Source organism: Macaca nemestrina, chromosome X, assembly GCF_043159975.1.
Source record: "Macaca nemestrina isolate mMacNem1 chromosome X, mMacNem.hap1, whole genome shotgun sequence".
NCBI classification, from domain to species: domain Eukaryota; kingdom Metazoa; phylum Chordata; class Mammalia; order Primates; family Cercopithecidae; genus Macaca; species Macaca nemestrina.
The window spans coordinates 141014446-141037479 of record NC_092145.1 but is presented as its reverse complement, the minus strand read 5'-3'; the positions used below and the strand labels follow the sequence as shown (position 1 = coordinate 141037479).

The following is a 23034-nucleotide window of genomic DNA, read 5'->3' as shown; positions in this document are numbered from 1 at the left end:
TAACCTATTTCAAGGGAAATTTCCAACATACACAAAAATAGAGTGTAATGAACCCCCATGTATACACCATCCAGTTTCAACAAATAACAACTCATGATCAACGTCTCCTCTATGCTCCCCTCTTTCATCTTCTGGACCATAGGAAGCAAGTCCCAGACATTAAATCATCTCAGCTATAAATATTTCAGTTAAATGGTACATTCAACAAATCATTCAGAGACATACCCACTTGGTGGTATTTAAAAGATTCATAAATGGAATCCTTCCTTATAGCTTGATAAGAGAAGCAAGAATACCTACATGAACTATTTATTCACAGTTGGTGGAGGGATGTTATGCAATATCTTTCCTGGTATATAATCTAATCATTAACTCTGGGTAGGGTAATATAGATTAAAATATAAGATAAGCACAAGATTATCTACTGACTCAGAAAAGTGGATCTTAATACTTCACAAACTTAGCCAGGTATGGTGGCTCAAACCTGTAATCCCAACACTTTGGAAGGCCGAGGTGGGTGGATCATTTGAGGTCAGGAGTTCAAGATCAGCCTGGTCAACATGGTGAAACCCCGTCTCTACTAAAAATACAAAAAAAAATTAAGCTGGGTGTGGTGGTGTGCGCCTGTAATCCCAGCTACTTAGGAGACTGAGGCATGAGAATCGCTTGAACCTGGGAGGCAGACGTTGCCGTGAGCCGAGCTTGTGCCACTGCACTCCAGCCCAGGTGACAGAGCAAGACTCTGTTTCAAAAATAAATAAATAAACTTCACAAATGAAAAGTATAATATGATGCTCACATCTGTTAATAATTGTCAGATTCCCTTTTTCCCTCATCCAAGTTATCAAGCCAGACATTTCAGAAGGCCAACTGTCCCAGCCTGAGCAGGAGACCTACTTGAGCCTCACCTACTGAATGCTATCACACAAGATCCAATTTGTGCTTCTAAAAATCAAAACAACGAGCTCCATTCTCAAAGGAAGCTTTCTTCCTTAGACATAAATCTTAGACACAAAACCATCTCAAAAGTGATGAAAGCCAGGTTGTATGCTAATAAAACAGTATCACACTTATTGGCTCTTGTGCCAGGTTGTACAATAACATGATGGATCCATAAATCTATGCAACTATCCATGGCGCCAACAACACGGGGTGGAGATAGTTTCAAATGTCTTAGATGTTGTAAAAATTGTCCACACCCAGAAAGCAGGCTGGGAAGTTTATGTTTTCCCCAGAGGCTCCACATGAGAAATGGGTTTAGGGAGCTTCCAGCACATGGTTTCATTCTGCAGACAAATCAGGAATCAAGATGCATACACGAATGCATACACACACACACACACACACACACACACACACACACACGTCAAATATCCCTATCTGAAATGCTTGGGACCAGAAGTGTTTTGGATTTCAGAATAATTTTTCTTTTTGCATTCTGGAATATCAGCAGAATACATCCAGGTTGAGCATCCCTAATCCAAAAATCCGAAATCCAAAATGCTCTGATGAACATTTACTTTAAGAATCATATTGGTCCTCAATAAGTTTCGATTTTGCAGCGTTTCAGATTTTGGATTAGGGATGTTCAACACCCATGCGCACACACATATGTGTGTCTGATGAAGTTAACACTTCATGGCACCAATATCAATGCAGAAGTCAACTCTCTGCTTCACAGAGGTGCAGTGAACTATACAATTGATATATTTTCAACTATACAAGTGCTATATTATCTCACCCAATACTCTCATTCTAGAGATGTCTGTAATCTCTAAAGTGCAGCATTAACATAGATTTTAATATTATTCATTCAACAATATTTATTGAGCACCTACAATGTGCCATGCACTGTTCTAAGCACATAGATTAGTAAACAAATAAGTGATAGATACAACAAAAATAAATCTGTTAGAAGATGGTATGTGCCACAGAGAACAAAATATTTAGTGCCAGGAAGGGGGACGGCGTGAGGTTTCTGCTAAGATGGCATGGAGGAAAGGGAGGCAGCCGAGTGGGCAGGTAGATGCAGAGTGGCCCAGGCCGAGGAGACCACTGCAGCAAATGCTCCCCGTAGGAGTGTGCATGGCATGTCTGAGGAAGAGCAAGGACCCAGAATGAAGAAAGTGAAGGGAGAGCAGTGGGGGAGGAAGTCCCAGCAGTAATGAGGATCGGGTCCCACTTTTTTTCTCAGGAAAGCCTTGGCAGGGGTGTGAGCAGATGAGTAGCATGATGTGACTTGGGTTTTCAAAGGTTCTCCCTGGCTTCGCTCTTAAGACTAAACTGTAGTGGGATGGGGAGAGGCAGAAATCACTATGAAGGAGCAGTGGAAGCGATGAGACCTAGGTGGATGATGGACACACTTAGGAGGCAGAGCTGAGAGAAACAGTCAGAGACAACCTAAGGGTTTCTGTCTTGAGCAATAGGAGTGGGAGATGGCACTGCCTTCAACTGAGATGGGGAAAGCTGTGGGTAGAGCAGTTGGAGGAGGATGATGAGTTCAGGTTTAGGCAAATGGATATGAATTTAAGATCTTCAAGTGGAGATATTGAAGTAAGCAGGCAGTTGGACATACAGCTCTGAGGTTCAGGAAAGAAATGTGCTGGGATAAAAACTTTCAAGTATTATATTTGACATTGGCACTGCTATCAACAGTAATTCAATTTATTATTGGTAGCTAAAACTAATATTAATAGCAATAATTAGAGTCATACACACACACACACACACACACACACACACACACACACACACACACTGTCCTCCTACATGAAGAAGATAAAGGCCAGGAATCATAAAACAAACAAAAGGAATAAACTGTTTGCTGACTGAGTCAATGGTCATTTTCACTTCAACCACTTGAATAAAATGAAGAAAAACTGCATCCATTGTTCCTTTCCAACATGGGGACTTGCTCTTTTGTAAATGTTTACGGGAATCTGAATGTGACCATATGAAACAGAAGTGAGCTCAAGAGCTGGGACACTAGTTTTCAGATCTTGAAAAATATATATTGATTGCTAAAAGGAACAATGCTGGCTGAAAGAAACTTCAACATTGAAAAAAAAGAGTTTAAATGAAACAGTTTTTAATTTCTAGGTATCTGCCCTTTCTGCCTGACTCATCTCTAGAGGGATTTAGTGTTCGAAAAGTTTCCTTTTCAGATTCTGTTTCTAATGCATGATGACACTGGGCAAGGTTGCTGAGGGTGGGTAGAGGGGTGGATGTCCTACAGCTGCAGAAGATGATGCAACCTTTAAAATATTATCCCACCAAAAACAAACAAACAAAAACACTTAAAAGTCACCCATAAACCTGAATTAGAGAGGTTGCCAATACCCCATTCCCCAAATCTGCTGGCACAGACGTCAAAGCAAACATTTCAGCAGTAGATCGAATTAACAAACATTCCTTAAGCACAGCATGAGTGTAGCTTATTATAATCTGGAAAATTCCACGGTATTTATCAACTCCTAAGCAAGGCTACAATGCTTAGAAGTATACCACAGTAGACGTCATCGGCAGCCACAAGCGCGAGGGCTCTGGGTGTGTTGCTGTGGTAACCACGTACTCAGCAGCAACATGCTGCCTGCCTCTTGCTAGCCCAGAACCAGAGGCAGAAGCAAACAGCCAGCTTCCTGAAGGGAACAACGCAGGGAGTCACAGCACAGGCCATCTCCATCATTCACACCCGCAGGAGACTTCCTTTAAACAGTCTGACATTATCTCCAACTAACTCTTAGAGAAAAGGTGCACAATTCCTTCACTCTAGTGCAGAACCACAGTCAGCACACCCAAGCACAAAGCACTAGAGAAATGTATAAGGAGAGGAGAGAGACCGGACAGTGTCTGAAAAGTGTCAGGGTCATGCACTTAGGTGGGTCCAGGAATAAGGGGTTTTTCTGGGAAGCAGATAGAGAAGTGCTGGTCCATTTGAAAAGTCATCCTGAGAAACATTCCCTAGAGAGATCAGCAAGAAAGAAAGCAGCAAACTAGAGCATGAGCCTTTCGAGGGAAGTCGTTCCCACATAGAGGGAGAGCTAAAAAAGGAGACAGGACAAACAGCTAGTACATGAGGACACGGAAATCCTAAAAGAGGAATTGGAAGCTTCCGGCACCAAACCCCACAACGTACTTCTGGATATTCCACATTATGTTGAAATCAAATAGAAACTGTCGAACATACCTTTTCCACCGGAAGAAAGTCATTTTCTACTTCAATTGACCTTGGTCTTAGTTTGATTGGCTTGTCTTTGAAAATGTCTCCAAAGCCCACTCCCTTAACTTTCTTGGGCTGGATTGCTGCAGTTGCCACTGTCCCGTTGGCACCTTCAGACTTGGTGCTGCTTGAGTCACCCCCATCACTCTCAGAGCCTGTGGTTTCCCTTAAACCTGTCAAGAGGGGGAATGGGGAGAGAAAGAGCTCAGAAATCAGCCAGAGCCCTGAAGAAGAACTTCACAACCGGCCAGGAACCACCTCTAAAAGTGTGACTGGACACAGGATAACTTGCACTAGGCTTTTGTATTCAGTATGTTGAGTAGTTTGACTGGCTCTGAGTTTTGTTTGATCTCCCCATTCCTTACTTTTAATTTTAAGATGTGAACCAAAACAACTTTTCGGCAAATCTAATTCCAAAGCAGATATCTTCGTACATGTGAAATTCACCCCTCTTTAGCCGGGAGCCTAGTTTTGATCCAAATTTATTTTGCCATAGCCTGTGCAATAGTAACCCTTCCCACCCACTTTGTCGCCTCCCCACCCAGTCAGTACCACATACTGTACCTCCAATCTCTATGACTCATGTCAATTAGCAATTAGCAATGAAAGTAACATTTCCTAAAGGGAAACTGTAAAGCTAAAAGCCATTTAAACAAATTAGCAATTAAAGAAACCACACAAAATTATAACTGCCAAAGAATTAAATCTTTTTGGATGGCTTCACAAGGAATAAATGCATGCAGACATATTTCTCTAGGAAAGCATTAAACCAAACTTGACATTAAGACGGTTTCACTAGCAAGATGATCAGGTTTGTTAAAGAGGGAAAGGAAGCCGTCCTCCCAGAGGCCAGAATCCCCCAAACCTACAGCCCTTCTTCTCTCCTTTAAACACCATTGTTTTCCCAAAGCTGAATACCTTTCCAAAGAAGAACATGGGGGACATGATACTCTTTCTTTGACCTTCTGTGGCATGTGTTTGGAAGTCATAAAATAGTTATCAGCAAGACAACATGGACACTTACCTCCCCAGATTCTTTTTTTCCCAGGCTCTGCCCATAATCATGTTCCTAAAAGGAAGAGCCTATTTGTGTCTAGTTAATTTCTGGGTGTACATTCTTCCTTTGGTGGCCAGTATATCAATTATGCCATAAAAGGGCAGGATTCAAAGAATATTTTATGGAATACTAAACTCTATCATTAACCTGTCTCTGAAAGCCTCTAGAGGTATAGAATAGCTCCTGAACATTTACTACATAACTCCTGATCATAACCATGCCCTTGAAATGAAAGTACACCATCAAATGTTGTTCTCTATTAGCCAATTGTGCATTATCTTCCTACAGGTAAGGTGGCCTCCTAGTCCATAAGAATGACACACCAAATACTTGCTCACATAAAATCTCATAAAATGTTGAAGTCATTCAAATAAGGAAGTCTCAGTGCAGGAAGAAACTGTTAAATGAAAACAGACAAAATATAGAAAGGTCATTATAAACTGCTAACATGTTTCAGAATCAAATCCTTAAAACAATGGTTTTGTTTGTTGTTGCTGCTGTTTTCCATAAAATGGTATTTTTAAGCCAAAAGGTGGGGGAGGAGGAAGATCCCCGGTGTACATTTTAATTAACTGAAAACCAGCATTTGTGAGCAAGAACACGGGACCAAATGAGGTACAGCCCACAAGGGGGTCGGCTGCAATTCACAGGACAGGATTAGAGTGTGTAAACATCAAGAAACCTCCCCCCATTAGCTATCCATTTGTGTGCTTATCTGTTCATTGTTTTTGCAAATATCCCTGCTGGAGATACAATTTTGGAGTCTAAATATTGTATTACTTCCCCCTCAACATGTTCTCATTTTGCCGTATGGATTCTTTCTATGTGATAAATGACTTGTATATTCCTTTCTGGCTTGGAAAGAGCCATTCGAGGGTGAAATAACGAAACCATTAGTGGAAAGAAACCATCACCACCCCCGTCCCTCAGCACGCTCCTCCCATCACCACCAGAAGGCAGCAGGGCAAACAGATTAGGGCAAGTCTATTTTAGTTTTTCAAAGAGAAGGGTTCTTCTATCATTCACCATTAGCTAGAACCATAATATTTTCAGCCACTGCCATCCTCATTTCACTGAGCTTCTGGTCTTTGGGATTTACTGTCTTCTGGGCTCATCTTAATATGTTTATATGAATCACCGTGAGAAATACTCTACGTTACACAGGGAGAGGTTGCACAGTCATTCAACCACACAAGCACGGCCCGGGAAGGAAACACACGGCAGATTTTTCTTCCAGAACTTCTGGAAGGCTGGTTCTATCACTTTTAAGTGTATAAATTAAACATCTAACTATCTGTGTTGGTAAAAAAAATAATTCAAAATCTAGTTCCTTCCCTTTAGAGGGAAAGAAAGGTGACTTTTCATTTTCATGTTCATTTGGTGATATATCTTTTAATGACTCATGCCCATCATGCACGTTATCCCATAAAATGTCCCCATGTCAGGCCCAGAATGCCAGGTGACACTCGGGTTGTGCAACCCAGAGTGTGGACTGTGGATAGGGGTTGGTTCATGAAGGGCTCATTACAGGTAGGCAGTGGTGAGAGAACTACAGAAAGTATGGTGACTGGGGCGATGCTTTAGTGTTTTAACAGTGTACACTGGTGTAACTTCCAGACATGTGGCTGGTGGTGGAGTCATCTAAATGAACAGGGCACAGAGCAATCTAGGTGCTGTCAAACTCCCTCGGTGAGGCACAGGCGGCACACTGCATGTGTAGTGAGGTCATGTGCAGTAGGGCCAGGCACCTTCCCATGGTGGAGTGGTAAGGAGAATAAACTTGACCCCAGTTTGTGAAGCATGGCTCTGGTGTTCATGTCTGAACTCTCTCTCTCATCATATCCATGCATATATGTATGTATGCATACATGTATATGCACACTAAGCTGGATGCTTTTCCTTCAAGGTGAAAAAAAAGAAGAAAGCCTCCTCAATTTTGTTTCTGAAAGTCCTTTAACTGTCCAATTTTGTGGAATGTACCCAGTCTTCCAGCATTGATCAGTTGAGATCCATGAGACATTTTTATCTATTTTCAATTTAACACTCACATGGATAGAGCTTACTGTGTGGCAAGAACTGTTCTAAGGGCATCTCATTCATCTCCTTCCCCTCAACTTTTGGCAGCCTTATTTCACAACACAAAAGGCTACACATTGGTCTTGCCAAAAAAAGTCTGCCATGTGGTGATTGGCTGAGTGAGCAAAGCAAAATGCCATTTCTGGCATGAACTTTCATGCCAAATTCTTACTTCTTTGAACCACACAATGACAAAATGGTTTATTGGTTTCCAACGACCCACTCATAAAAAGCAATAACCATGAGAGGTTGACATCTCTGCAGGAAGCCATCTTACACCACCTCAGAAGCCCAGAGATACTGGTACAAATACATATGCCATGACAAATGCTACTGCTCCTTTGTTTGCACGTACAGTTCATGCACGCATATCACATACATGATAGACGCAGAAAGCAAACAAAAGCGCTAGGGGCTGGTGCTGGGAATGCTTCTTAGCACACACCAAGGAGATGGCACTTATCTCAGACAAATAAGTCCATGTCCTTGGGTCAGAAATTCGCACAGACACTTGGCATAAGCATGAGCAGCTCAGGAAAGGGCAGCTGCATCAAAAAACACAAGTACCCAGATCTTATCTTTACAATTGCCTTCTGCTGTTAAGGTCACTCACTGTAATAGCGTCTGTGGCCCTCCGTCTTTCCCGGTGCAGCTCGGTACAGAATTGTCCCTTCAAAGGTAGTCTTTCCTGACAGTGAATGAGAGAAGAGAAGGGGAGAGAAAAACAAGAGAGCGGGGAGGAGGGAGCAAATGATGGCAAAAGAAGGAAGAGGAAGAGTCTTTAACTGAACTTGCCTTCAATGAATCTGCTGCAAGAGCTTCATCCACAAAATTAAGTAGAGACCATTAAGCAGGATTTTAAGAATTTTACAGAATGAGCCCAAAGTCCCCATGCAACCAGTATGGCATGAGCACCCAGAAATTGGGGCTTGCCTCTGCAAATGACTGGCATGTACATTATGCCCAGTTTAAACCTGTAAGCCATTTCAACATTGTAACTTAAAGAATAGGAAAACTTCAATTAACGAGAGGGAATCCAATCAAATGGACTCCTTAATTAACTCAATTGTAGAGCACAAGCTCCTCTTTGGAGACTACGACCTATGCATAATACAGATTTAGACACATTATCCTTTATCTTCTACCCCTAGAGACCTACATGATAAAAACGAATATTCATGTCCCCAAGATTCTAAACAAGACACAGAATTCTCTTTAAAAGATCTGTCACCCTCAGTACCTTTAAGCAAGAAAATGTATTAATATACTGGAGAGCGGGGGTTCACCACTAAGGATTGAAACCAACAGTGGCATCCATATAAACATATGGGGTTTTCTGCTTAGCACCAAGGACACCAGAAAACCCTATTTCTCAAAACATCTTAATTGGGATTCTGTTGTGTCAGTCATGAAACTGTACTTAAGCATGAGGACATAGGACTCACCCAGTGTCAAATGTCAAATTATCTTTTTTTGCTGTTACAAGTAGAGATTATCAATTGCATAAGGCTGAACCCTTGGCTAGAGCCCAAATACCTCTGGAACCATGAGCAACTATACAGAATACACACATACTGCCCTGGTTTGAGTGTACTTCAACCCACCCTCCCACCCTCCCACACCCACCCCCACACACACCCACATACATGCACACACACAAAGGCCCTACAGAGAGTACCACCAACAGGCAAAATGATTTGCTAAAGGCAAACTCAATTAATAAACATATTACTTTAAATTATCTGAGAAATAAATTATATTATGGCTTGTTAATTAAATATTCAAACTGGAGGCCAGTCATACAGCTTCCTAATAAGTCTGGAGGATGAAAAAGCTAGGCTACATTTACAGAGAAGCAGGGAGTAGAACTAAGTGAAGGGAGAGAGCAACTTGTCTCACTTCTTAGAAATATTCCATGTTAAAATGGAAAACCCAAGAGAAACCACACTGTCAGCTTCTGGGCCTTGGCCCTCCCCATATAGGAAAGGAATTGTGAATGATCAGACCAACAACTTAAATGGGATCAAGTATTTCCAATTTCCGTGTCCTACAGCCATGGTGGTATACCCTTGTTTTGAAATGCGTCCTTTTTGACAGATGCATTCTATCCAATTAAAGCAAAAACTTAGGCATTCAAATCACTGGCTGTGTAAGAATAATCTGAAGACTAAGAAAAGTTTCAAATGTTCTTTCTAGACGTGAAGCTCTTGAGGACTTTGATGACAAAAGTGGAGCAAGTAACAGTGGCTAGTTTTTATTCGAGCAATTTTTTATTCTGCTTAACTTCAATCATTAAGTTACCAGTAGTCGTCAGAACACAGCTGTTTTGCGAGCTAGGCCCTCTAAAAGTTAACAGCAGCAGTCCTCTCAAGTGTCAGAAAAAAAGGAAGTGTAAGAATTTTTAAAAGGCAGTATTTCGATAATGTTCCTCCAAGTACACTAGAACTTCCATGTGTTCTTCCCCAAGACCAAGTCTGAGAGTCACTGAGGTAGACCATGGCTGTGATGTCTCTAAATGGTCAAGCCTTTCTGCAAAGTCTCTCTGTGCACTGGCAGCAAGGCAATTTGAGATGTAGTCTGGGCTGGGGCTGGGTGAGGACACATAGGTGTCCTATGTGAAGAGCAAAAGACGCAGCCAACTGGAAAGGTTATGAATATGAGTAATGTTGATCTTATTGGGGGAAACAGTATACTGTCACTGTTAAATATTAGTACTTGAAGGCAGTAAACACTATAAAAGGGAAGAGTTTTAAAATTTACACACAAAACCATACACTTACGCTAGCATCTAATTTTGCCTGAAACTATGACATCAATTTGCTCATCATTCTTCATTGCTAATAGAACATCATACTCCAAACAAATACCATCTAATATTAAAAAGAAAAAAAGTCTAATGATGCCACAGAGTGGGATTTGTCAGACTGGCTTTCATTTTTATACGCAAGGGATGTTGAGCAATCCATTTCTTACAGCTAATGAAACACAATTATTTCTGCATCATGGCAGTGGTTTGCTAAACATTTTTTAAAACCATCTTTGCTTTCTCTCTTTTTTTTGAGACAGGGTCTTGCTCTGTCACCCAGGCTCGAGTGCAATGGCACAATCATAGTTCACTGCAGCCTTGACCTCTTGGGTTCAAGCGATCCTCCTGCCTCAGCCTCCTGAGTAATGGGACCACAGGCAGATGCCACCATACCTAGCTAATTTCTATTTTTTGTAGAGATGGGGTTTCACTATGTTGCCTAGGCCGGTCGCAAACTCCTGGGTTCAAGTGATCCTCCCACCTCAGCCTCCCAAAGTGCTGGGATTACAGGTGTGAGCCACCACACCTGGCCTCCATCTTCATCTTTGTCTTAGCCTGACAAGCCACTAAAGTATCAGAACCTCAACTTTTTAAATAAGGAATTAGGAAAATGAGAAATTCAATACCAACAGAAAACTCATGGTTATTAATGGTTACAGAAAGAAAATGCAAACTTTCTCCCTCTGAAGATTGTGGGAAATAACTGAAAATGTTTCTGTAGCTATAGAACTAAAAAACAGGGACACTTTTAGCTTTACAACCATTATTTGAAAGCAAATAATATCAAAGGATGTGAAAAACAGAAAAGACACATTTATGTCTTAAATGTAAGGCAAAATACATATGAAATTGAAATTGGACAGCAGTCATATCTGGATTTCTTTGCCACTGCACATTATTTAGTCAACAGTAGAATGTGCAAAATTGTAACTGAAAAGGCAATTAACTAATCATGATCTGTGACAATAAGAGGAAGAAATAAGCTAAACTGTACTCAGGCTTGAAATCTGTCAGATGACCTGTGAAAAGGTAAACTATTTGTGTAATGGTGGCAGCACCAGAATGTGTACGGAAGGCTTGCATGTCATTTTCTCCCCATCACTCAGAAGCCTGGGAGTTAATTTCACTGGGCTTCAGTGTTCTCATCTGACACTGAGTTAAATAATATCTAAATTCCTTTCCACCTTAACATCATAAGATTCTGCTACACTATTAGCACAACCACTTGACTGTTTTGATTTTTAAAAACCTAATTTACTAAACACTTTTTTGGACTACTGATCTGTTACATGGGAGCCCATTTTATTATTTTTTTTTAATTTCTGGTTGAAACCTCTTTGCAAGCCCTAATGAGTAACTAGGTTTGGGGGACAATTATCAATGGCTGCTAACACTCAAAAAGTAGGATGGCCAGACATTATGAGCCTCCAAGTGGATTATCCATTACCACCTAGGTGGCAGGTCTGCGATATATTTTATATATTATATATATATATATTTTATATATATATATATTTTATATATATATATATATATCTCCTGAATCTAATCAAGTCCCTAGATCTAATGATTAATTTATAGGAATACAGATTTAATGGCACAACAGAGATGAAATCGGCAAAAGCCACACTGTGAGAAATTAATGGAAAAAGGGGCTCAGTTGCTTTAGCAAAAAAATTACAAGAAAAAAAGGAGATATGAAGGAGAAATCTATAGATTCAAACAGATTTGAGACATACTAACGGCAATGTATGTACTTTATTTGGATACAGACTCAAATGAATGGTAATAAAGAAGACTTTAGGGGAAAGTGAACAGTGACCATGTGTTTAATTATTCTAAGGAATTGCCGTAATTGTATGTGTGTGAGATAAATGGTATTTTAAGACACTCTTTTATTGATGCATGTTAAAATATTTATGAATGAAGTTATATAATATTTGGGGTTTGCCTTCAAGATAATATGGACAAAGCCTATGGAGGGCTATAATTTTAACAAATTGGCCAAAGGTTGATAATTGCTGAAGCTGAGTGATAGGTACACAGAGGTTCATTAGACTATTCTTATTTTTGTATATGTTAGACATTTTCAATAATAAAAAAGTTTATAAGAATTTTTTTTTGAAAAACTACCTTTAAGGTTTCATAAGTTCTGAAAATGGTAAAGATGTTTTCAAATTTAAATATGCAGCAAAAAGTTTCTGCTACTACATAACTATAAATTTTCCTCTCTGAGATAAAATGGATAAAATATCCACCAACACAATCATTGCAATTCTTTCTTTGATAGACTAGATTACCCTAAACAAAGATCTAAGAAAGTTTAGAGACTTTCATAACCAACTACCATATGTAAAAATACATCAGAATAAGAGAGAGAAAAGCAAGTTCAAAAGACTTTCACCTGTCATTCAAAAATAAAAATGCCTCCTTATAGTAAAAGGGGATTCAATAAGCATTTATTAAACACCTACCATGTGTCAAGCAGTCTTGGCACACTCCCTTATAAATATAATGCCAATGTTTCTTCTATCACATTCATCCATTGGTACACAAAATTCAACTCAATAACTACTTCAAAGACTTTCTGGAAGTAGAAATGTGAAGAATGCAAATACCAAATAAACATGTGCACATACAGAAGTAGGGGTGTATGTGTGTGTGTCAGAAACAAAGAGATATATGTGCATTCACTGTATACATGGTTCATATTCAGATACAGATTTTGTCATTCTTAGAAAAACCTTACCCTAATGTGTGGTAGCATTTAAATTAAGAGGATTTGCATACAATGTCACTATGATCTCTAAAAATTACCAGTATAGCACAAACATTAGAAATTTAACTTACTCCCATATCTGTGTATTAATTAAGCAATCTCTGTGAAAAATGAACTGTAATTTGTGAAGAGTATTAGTGGGTTGGCCTAACAAAGACCTAGATTAAGTACATTTTATCTCATACCAGAGTAAAAAGCTAGATGTCTTTTGTGTATGAACCACATTTTGTCTTTTATGGTTTCATACAAAAGTAATATGCATGTACTATAATTATAAAAAGATGTTATCACTGGGGGAAACTGGGTGAAGGGTACAAGGATCTCTCTGTACAGTTTTGTATTTATTGTTGTAACTTTCTGTTAATCTATATTTCAAAACAAAAAGGTTTTTGTTTTTGTTTTTGTTTTAAGTAAAGCACATCAAAACTACTAACACCATTATCTGGGAATGGAGAATAAGCAGATCCCTTTTAAAACCAAAGGCTCTACTTACAGAAATCCTACCAGTACATATAATTTCTGTATGTGATCTGATCCAATTACAGAAATCTTAACATAGTCACACACTGAAGCAAATTCAGGGTGTAAGTGGCCACTGGATATATATATTTTTTAAATAGTCTCTCTCTGTAGCCCAGGCTGGAATACAGTCGTGTGATCATGGCTCACTGCAACCTCTGCCTCCCGGGTTCAAGCACTTCTCATGCCTCAGCCTCCTGAGTAGCTGGGATTACAGGTATGTGCCAGCATGCCTGGCTAATTTTTGTTTTTTTGTTTTTGTTTTTAGTAGAGACAGGGTTTCGCCGTGATGGCCAAGCTGGTCTCAAACTCCTGGGCTCAAGCTATCCACCTGTCTTGGCCTCCCAAAGTGCTGGGATTATAGGCATGAACCACCATGCCTGGCCTGCTACTGGAAATTCTGTCAGAACACTGAGAGATACTATTTCTCTCTTTCAGGGAATTACTTCAAGTTAGCAAGCTATTCATTATCCTCACATCTGCTCCTCTATGAAGCCCCACATCCCCATGGGACTGGCCTCTTTGTGCCCCATTCTTCTTCAGATGCTTACTTTGCAGAGCACCTGGACACTTTGCTGAACTTGGGTTTGCATGTCCGCTTTCTGCAGTGTGAGCTTACTGAAAGCAGGGACCCTGTCTGATTTGTCTCTGTATATCGTCAGTGCCTTGGACAGTGTTTTAGTAACAACACGGTGTCAATAAAGATTGAATGAATGAAGAATAGAAGGAAGGAAGGAAGGAGAGAAAGAAGCATGGATAGATCGATGGATATGGACCAACGGATGGAGAGATGGGCCCTCTTTTCCTTAACTGCTTATACAGGAAGATTACAAAAGCCATGTACCCTTTATCAGAAGCAGCCATCCTTGTTAGGAGACCATGCCTCTCCGGGGATTCAAAATCCCCTCAACAATGGCAACTAAACATGGCTGCTGAAACTATTGGGCTCTCCTGGTCTTGAAATGGAAGGCTTTTAATTGAGTAACTGTGTGTGGGGAACAGTCTCTAGAAGAGAAAATGCCCCTTCTGAATAGGTGATGACAAAATGCTAAATGGGAAGACCATTCCACCCAACCTCCTAATCCTCTGTACCAGGAATTCCAGCACCATATACCTTTAACTGATGGGTCAGCCAAGGTGAGCTGTCCATATTACTGACTTGGAATGAGAGAAGTCAATTTGTTTCAATAGTTCTAAAGATACAAGAGGCATTACTCCCCTGATCTTCCAGCTCTGAGAGCATAGCTAAGATGGCAGGACACCAAGATGTCAAGACTTTTCCTAAGAGGTTGTCTAATACTTCCCCAGATCTCCTCCTCTGCATCAGTAGAGGAACTCCGAAGTAATTTCCAAATGCAGTCACAATGCTTCAGCCAACACACTATCAATCAGTATGCAAGCAGCCTCCAAGCAACTGATACTAACTGGTTATGTCTCAACAGTTATCTTGACTAACAATGAGAGCAACCATTTAGTATGGGTCTGCTATGGAGCAAGGTGGTTTATGCACATTATTGCTATTGGAACTTGTAATGAATTTATTCATGGAAATAATGTTATAATGACCCAATTTGGTCCTCCCTCCAAAAAATCCCATTTAATCCACAATGTCCCTAACATAGAGTACTGTTATTATGGGACCTAATTACCAGGTACAATAGTTTTTTGTACTCTATTCCAGAGTACAAAAGAAGACACCAGGGCAGCTAGAATTCTAATATGGATTTTGAAAGCAATAGTACCTTCCACTAATGTGGGATCAAGGACACCTTCTCCCCTCCCAGTAGTACTCATCAGCTGGGCCATGTTAATAGAGAATCCTCCTGCCCTGAGCCAGAGAAGGCAACAGGAGCTCCAAGACACCTTGTTTGCCCCTCAACCCCTTCCAAACCTTCCTACCATAGACTCTAGGATGGAATGGGGTTCAGGGGTAGGAGGGTCCCGGGCTTTGGCAGTGGAGGGAAGGAGCACTGCTGAAGCCACTGGGTAACCAGCAAGTGCTGCTGTTTCTGGGTATGTCAGGCTACATCATCCAGAGCTGCTGCTGAGACACCAAGTGAAGGAAGTCGCCTGAGCACTTCTCTGGAAATGGCGTTACCTCCAAATCAGACATTTATGTAATCATACTACTGGTTAAATAAAAGAGACACAAACTAACATGAGAACACCACTCAAGTCAGGTTTTTCCAAATGAAAAAGGAAGACATTTAAGAATGATTTGGGCAGGACTAAGCTGCCCTCCTCTTGTCAGAAAGGAAATTCTGCAACCCCAGGTAGTGCTGCACAGTTGAGCCTCCTACAACATTCATGCCCATGACCTTGGCTCAAGACGGCACAAGAGATACACAGACGCCCACAGTTGGGTTAGTGACTGGGAGAACAAAGTTTCCCGGTCCTGACCTTTTGCTCCGTGAGCTGGAAAGGGCAGCAGAGAAGCTGGAGGGAGACCTTCAGGCCCTGGAGAAAGAAAGACCTGAAGTTCGTTGTCACCATCGCAGAAGGACACACATGCTCACCACCCAAGGTGGGACCTGGACTCTCAGTTGTCTTGACCTACTTTTAAGGGGATTGGCATGCACTCATCTTGTCATAGCACTTTACTTCTCACCATCACTGATTTTTTTTTTTTTTTTTTGCAATTTCTCCAAGTCCCTCAAGGGATGCTGAGAAATACTGACAATCCCATTTGGTTCATTTTTTAAATAATTATGAACTTACAGTAAGCAACACTCTAGAAGTATATGGAGGCACAGCAACATGGGCCACCCATGAGACAGTATTACCAAGGCATGAAGGCTGGCAGTTACCTATCCAGAGACATACAGAATGTGTGGCTATAGGTCACACCTTTATAGTGATCAGCTTCCTAAACCACAGTGGGTTAAGGTAGTATAACCAAAAAAATACTCGTGAGCGTTTACCACAGCCTCTCGGCATAGGATACAGAACAGAAGGGAGGCTGGAGCACAGCCTGCCAGTCCCCCCCTCCCCCGCTCCTGCTTGGTAGGGTGGACTTCCTTACTTGACTTTGATAGCTGCTCATCCTGGGAAATGCCAAGCTCATCCGACTCCCCTGACAGCTCCTTGATGAAGTTGGAAGGAAACATTCCAGTCTTCCCGTTGAGAACACCTTCCCACCATCCTTCCTCTACCTGCAGAGATACAAACAAAAGAGCAGAGATGCAAGGGTCAGGTTAGACATGGTGGTTTCCAATTTTGCTCCCGTCTGTATGGTATAGCATGTAGAGCCCACGCAGGGAGACTAGATGGCTTTAAAGTTAACAGGGAACAAGAAAACAGACCACATAGAGCCTTGAGATTCAGGCTAAAGAAGGGGGTGTTTACCTGGGGTCCATAAATGCAAAGAGACAAAATTAATACTTCATTTTCATTGGCCTCTAACTGAAATTTGGCATCTGCTTTGGTTATGAATGTAGGGTAGGTAACACATCAATATTAGAAGGACCTGTGACTCATCACCAAACAAACCACAGATATTTTCATATCACATCATAGATGCTATGAGTATCTCAAAATATCTTTTGTGCTCATTGCTGCTTTGAAATGGTGATAGTTATTACACCTACTGGGAGACCTTTGCTATTTAGTCTATTAATAAGGATACCTATAGATTACTATATCAAAATTTGGTTTTAAAATAATTTGACAACTATTTCAATATAAATTGTTCCCTTTATAATCCTATGTGTTTTATTTTATGCATTTAAAACCATTATCTAAAAACTGAGAATGGCTTCCCCAGACTACCAAACTAACTAAACAGCTTAAAAAATATAGTTAAAAATTTACCTGTAGGCTAAGAACTCAATCAGAAAGTATAAGAGCTTCCTGTACATTTCTGAAGGGTTCTAGCTTACCCTAAGATGAACCGAAAGCAGGTAGGGAGGTAGGAAGGGTAGCGAGACTATGATATCTGAGTAAGGAGTGAAGGCTGAATCGGGGGAGCAGTGAGAATGGATGAGGCAGATTTGGATTAGAGGCCCTTTGAGGTCTGAGCTGGCCTTGAGTGATCAACTAGCAGGGATGGGTGACAGAAGGGTAAAAAAATTGTCCCTGCATTTTGTAATAGAGCCACTAGTAGAATAGCAGAAGTCACAATAGCAAACTGGCTTCTTAGAGGAAAATAAGGGCAGTTTGAAAACAAGCAAGTATTAAGTTATAAGCAGTATGGTGGGGTACAATACAACCTTTGGAATTGTTTTACCATGTACACGTACAGACAGTCTCCAATTTACAATAGGTCGACTTAGGATTTTTGACTTTATGATGGTGCAAAAGTGATATGCATTCAGTAGGAACCATACTTCAAATTTTGAATTTTGATCTTTTCCTAGACCAGCAATAGGTAGTACAATACTTCTATAATGCTGGGCAGCGGCAGCAAACCTCAGCTCCCAGTAAGCCATGTGATCACGAGGGTAAACAACCGACACTCTTCAGTATGCTGTGTTGCCAAATGATTTTGCCCAACTATAGGCTAATGGAAGTGTTGTGAACACATTTAAGGTAGGCTAGGCTAAGGTACGCTGTTTGGTAGGTCAGGTGTATTAAATACATTTTCAACTTATGATATTTTCAACTTATGATGGTTTATTGGGACATAATCCCATTGTAAGTTGAGGAACGTCTGTATTACCAATCCAAATTAATAAATACAACTTAAAAGTTAAAATAATTTAAACAAAAAAGAAAAAGAAACTTTGAGTCAAAAGTCCAGTTCAAATTTTGTCTGTCCTGAAACTTAGCAGTTGTGTGACTTTATTCAAATTTGTCCTACCAAAATGAACCCCGTTTTATTCCCATCTGCATGATGGGAATAATTAACACACTTCACAGTTGTCATCTTTAGGACAGCATCTCAATCTGCGTTAGAGGTATATATGCATTACTAATCTTCACTAGGGGCTGCAGGACATAGAACTGTATAGGACATGTCCTTAGTTTTCCTCAAGAGGTGAATACTCTACCAAGATAGAAAGGTGTGACTAAACATTAGCAATGCAAGGTAAATAGATGAGAAAAGACCATGACTTAGCACACATCAAACTTGTTACACAAAGTTGAGCTCACTGAGATCTGTGGTGCTAAAGGAAGGCTTTGAGAAAAAAGAAATCAAAATTAAGGTAGGTTTTAGAAGAAGAAATGGCAGCCATACTTAGGGGACAGGTGTGTATGAGAAAGGGGGCTGCTGATGGAGCCTGTGGAATGGAGATAACCTGAACGATATGTTTAGAGCATTTATAAGGAAACTTGTGTGATACAGACTCGCAGAGTGGCAATTACATTTGCACGATCACAAAATCTTCGGGAGAGAATCCAGATGACGGCATCCATGCACAACTGTCCCAACGACTATTTGATACCAAATCGTGGCATTTCACAGCATTTCCACTGAAATCATTCCATGTTTCTATGCCAATTCAACTGACACATATTATTTTTTCAAGGAGCTTTTTATAGGCTTAGATGGTTAGGAAGATTCACCATGAGTCTCAGTATCAATCATCACAGGATTTGTTGAGCAGAGTCCTTTGTGCTGGTACTGAATAAGAAACCAGAAAATGACCCTCTCTCTCCCAGGAGTCACAGGGCAGGAGGGGAAAATCAAGGGCACAAACCACAAATGAGCAGTCCCTGGCATAATCCCCAACAGCACGGGATAGCTGGGCCAATTCCAACCCACTTAGTTCGAAGATGTCTGGAACATTCCTATTCCTAGTAATAAGTGGCTCCTGCCCAAGATCCCTGAGGGAAGCCATCCTGATGTGTAGGAAAAGCAGGCTGTCTGCTGGGAAAAGAGATGTATCTTCACCTCACCACACCCCCAGATGCCTGTATCACTGTCAAAAGCACAGTCTGAGAGGAGTGGCCTATGGGAAAATGGCAGAGGTCTATCATTAGCCACACAGTAAGTGGAGGGGCAGACAATAAAACCACTGCTCGTCGCCTGGGCACACACTTCCCATCACAGGCGCACCATGGGCAAGATGCTCATTTCTCTGTGAGCTGGAGCCCTTCATGAGGATGGTGTGGGTGGCCCCAGTACCAGTGAGAGTCGTTCAGTACTATTTCCTTCTATAACCAGGCCAGCTATTTTGGTCTCGAGACTGAGGTTGGAGACAGGAGAAAAATGATACCTCACACTATCCCTCTTCAGAGATATTCTAGTTCAACTTCCTGCATAAAGATGAGGACATGGACACTGCCATGTGATTTCATTCATTCATTCATTCATTCATTCACTCATTCTAAGAGTAAAGCACAGTGCCTCACACATTGAATGAATGAATGAACGAATGAATGGCAGGGACATTATTGGGAAAAATCCTCCATGGGACCTATAGAGCTCTGATTTCCCCCACAGAAAAAGGTTTCCTTCCTGTGAGGAGCAAAAGGAACTGAGAGATCCTAACTATATTCGCCACTGTTCTTAACTAGGTACTGCCACACCCAGGTCTGTGAGGTCCTCCCAATTCCACCAATTCTACCAATATTTAGTGAGCACCTATCTTGCACTGCCCCAGTACCTGGAGACAGATCCATTGCTGAACAAAACAGATAAAGACTCCATCCTTGAGAAGTTTCCAACAAGAGAGAGGAAGTTACAGAGCCTGAACACCCCATGACCCTTCTTAGAAATCAAGCTTACTTATGTTTGCATTTCTATAGTTAAGAAAAGAAAGAAATGCATCTCTTTGTAAGAAAGTAGGGATCATGAATACCACACCAAGGGCTTATAACTTCCACCCCAAAGAAAGGACAATAATAAAAGGGGGCAGATGCCCATCTTCTCCCTTCCCCACTCATAAACAGTCCTCTGCAGGCCTTGGCTCTAGGCTGAGAACAAATCCCACCTGTGTCCCTCTATGACCAACCCAGCCAGCTCTGGAGCCCTCTGATTAGTTTTGCCTCTTCTAGAACTTCATATAAATGCACTAAGATACAATTTCACTGTGCCCCAAGAGTGAATCTCACCTTTGGCCCAGAGCTGGAAGCAGAGCAGCTTACACCTGGTAGTGTTTGAGAATGACAGAATAAAACCACTTCAACAGTTTCTATCTGAGGGCCTTGAAATTTTCATGTCTTTACAATCAACAGCATCTAAGTGGGTTCAGAGTCCAAGGAAGTAGTTTTTAAATCTTAGCCCTGTCAGAGATTGGGCAAACACCTGGGTGAACTTCAATACTCCCATCCCCACCCCTTCTTGCACCCCATTTGTAAGGCATTAAAGAAGTCTGTGACTGAAAAGATAGCGTGCTACCTGTGAGTACTTGGCTATTCAGACCAGTTCCTATTTAACACCCCTGAAGTTTTACCTGTCAACTGGACTAAGAAGGGGAACAGAGGCTTTACCAGGTCTACAGTCTACCGAAGGGCACAAGTAGCAAGACAGAAAAAAATTCATCTAAGGACGACTATAGCTTTTTTTAATCCAATGAATACTTTGATACCCAAACCCCAGTCAGAAGCACACTGGAGGGGTGGGTTTGAGGGAAGCCTGGGGTTAGGGGGATGCACACAGGCAAATGAAGTCAGCTTCATTGTTTCAAGAGCTGTTTTACCATTCTTCCCATAAAAGAAAAGTGACACATCAAAGTCTAAGGAAAGGCCCACACCTTAATGTTGCTAAAATTTTCCTCAAATTTTTTTCAGAAGTAACTGAATGAAAATTGTAATACTGTTCTTTCTCTTAGTTGTGAAAGGCAGGGAAAGGTGTTTTGAGAATTTTTAAAACACTAGAAAAATGTTAAGATAGCTTTTAAAGCTTTTTTAAAATTGAAGTATAATTTACATAAATGCACAGAACTTAACAATACAAGCTGATTAGTTTTGATAAATGCCCATTGTAGCCAACGCCTCTATTAACATACAGAGCATTTTCATCACTCCAGAAAGTTCCCTGTGCCCCTTCCTAGTCAATCCACCTCCAAGCAATCATTAATCTGATTTCTATCACCTTTGATTCATTTTACTTCTTCTAGAACTTCATATAAATGTGCTGAGACATAATTTTAACTTTTTAAATATTATTGAAAATACAAACCGTTTCTGGCAAATATGTTTTTCTATCAGTAGAATTGGTGAAAAAAAGCATATCTTTAAGGGGGGCATTTCCTGAAGGCATAAACACCTACATTATTTTCAATTTCAGAGGATGTGAGAAAGCTGGCTATGTCAAATATAAACAAGCATTATCTAGGTCCTAAATGGCTGGACCAATGTTTTCCCCCAGTTCCTGTGTAGTTCATTGTATGATTACCTCTTTCTGGCTGGGCCAGAACATTCCATTCACATAGAGAAGTTGATTTTCATTCCCTCCCCTCACTCTTCTGAGAACAAGGCTATTCTACATGAGAGGGGGCCCTCAAAGAGAAATCTGTAGAGTAACTGGAAGGGAAGTCATTTAAGAAAACATATACAATTTCTATTTAAGACTTAGGCCAACTGCCCAACAAGACAGAGCAACATCCATGATTTTTCATCAGAGTGGAAAGGGTTTCTGGTAGAGCTTTTGGAAACTTCCTTCAGCAGTGCTTGATAATCTTGTCCTTCAAAAACAGCCACAGGTCCCCAAATTCCTAAGTGAGTCCAATGCTAAGGTCTTTCTATCATTCCAATTAAAAAATATGAATAAATGGTAACACAAGCCAGCAAGATAACCTTTCTGATGAATCAAGATCCTCAAGTTTTCTCCCATCACTATTTCCAGGTGAGAAAATGGTTATGGGGATATATTCACCTGGGAAATCCCTAGATTAGGAATCTTTAAACAGGTGCTCCTTTGAAAGTTCAGTGTGGCCAGCGCTATAACTTTGATCTCAACCCCATTTCATTGCATCCACCAGCACCTGCTTTCTATAACCTATACCTGTCCCAAAGGTTCACAGGTCCTCCCCTACTGCAGAGCAAGGCTCTACTAACACCATGTCCTCCTTCCTCCAGCACCTAACAAAAATACCACTCACCATTTGCATATTCAGTTGAAATCTCATCTATTCTACAAAGCATCTTCTTCACCTTCTGTGACTACTCCTATTTTTATATTCCTCTCTCATTCATCAATGCCATCATTTGCCACTTCGGTAACATCTTGGGTGGACAGTTACCTTAACTGTGTATATCTTGCCCTCCCTCACTAGACTTAACATGTTTCAAGAGACAGGTTCTATTCAATCAATCTCTGAATCTCAGTAAACACAGTTTCTCTCAGAGTGTAAGCACTGAAATATTTGATAAATCCCACAGCTATGCAAATCTATTATAAATACCTTTAAACTTGCAAATATGTTACTTTTATATGATTGTGGCCTTTTTTTTTTTTTTTTTTTTTTTTTATACTTTGAGTTCTAGGGTACATGTGCATAACGTGCAGGTTTGTTACATATGTATACTTGTGCCATGTTGGTGTGCTGCAACCATCAACTCGTCAGCACCCATCAACTCGTCATTTACATCAGGTATAACTCCCAATGCAATCCCTCCCCACTCCCCCCTCCCCATGATAGGCCCCGGTGTGTGATGTTCCCCTTCCCGAGTCCAAGTGATCTCATTGTTCA

The 23034-nt window shown here is 40.7% G+C and overlaps 1 protein-coding gene across 13 annotated transcripts in view; it reads right to left on the bottom strand.

The window, feature by feature from the left end:
- LOC105478200 (SH3 domain containing kinase binding protein 1) overlaps nucleotides 1–23034 on the bottom strand; it is a 362161-nt gene that overhangs the window by 153078 nt on the left and 186049 nt on the right. For 5 of the 13 annotated variants that reach the window (XM_071088621.1, XM_011735293.2, XM_071088620.1 and 2 more), the window contains 4 exons: nucleotides 16479–16608; nucleotides 15857–15913; nucleotides 7966–8040; nucleotides 4187–4392 (listed from right to left, as the gene is read on the bottom strand). In XM_071088621.1, the coding sequence (XP_070944722.1) occupies nucleotides 4187–4392; nucleotides 7966–8040; nucleotides 15857–15913; nucleotides 16479–16608 (468 nt within the window). The remainder of the gene's footprint in view (nucleotides 1–4186; nucleotides 4393–7965; nucleotides 8041–15856; nucleotides 15914–16478; nucleotides 16609–23034) is intronic. The other 8 variants (XM_024791660.2, XM_011735294.2, XM_024791657.2 and 5 more) reach the window with 2 other exon arrangements.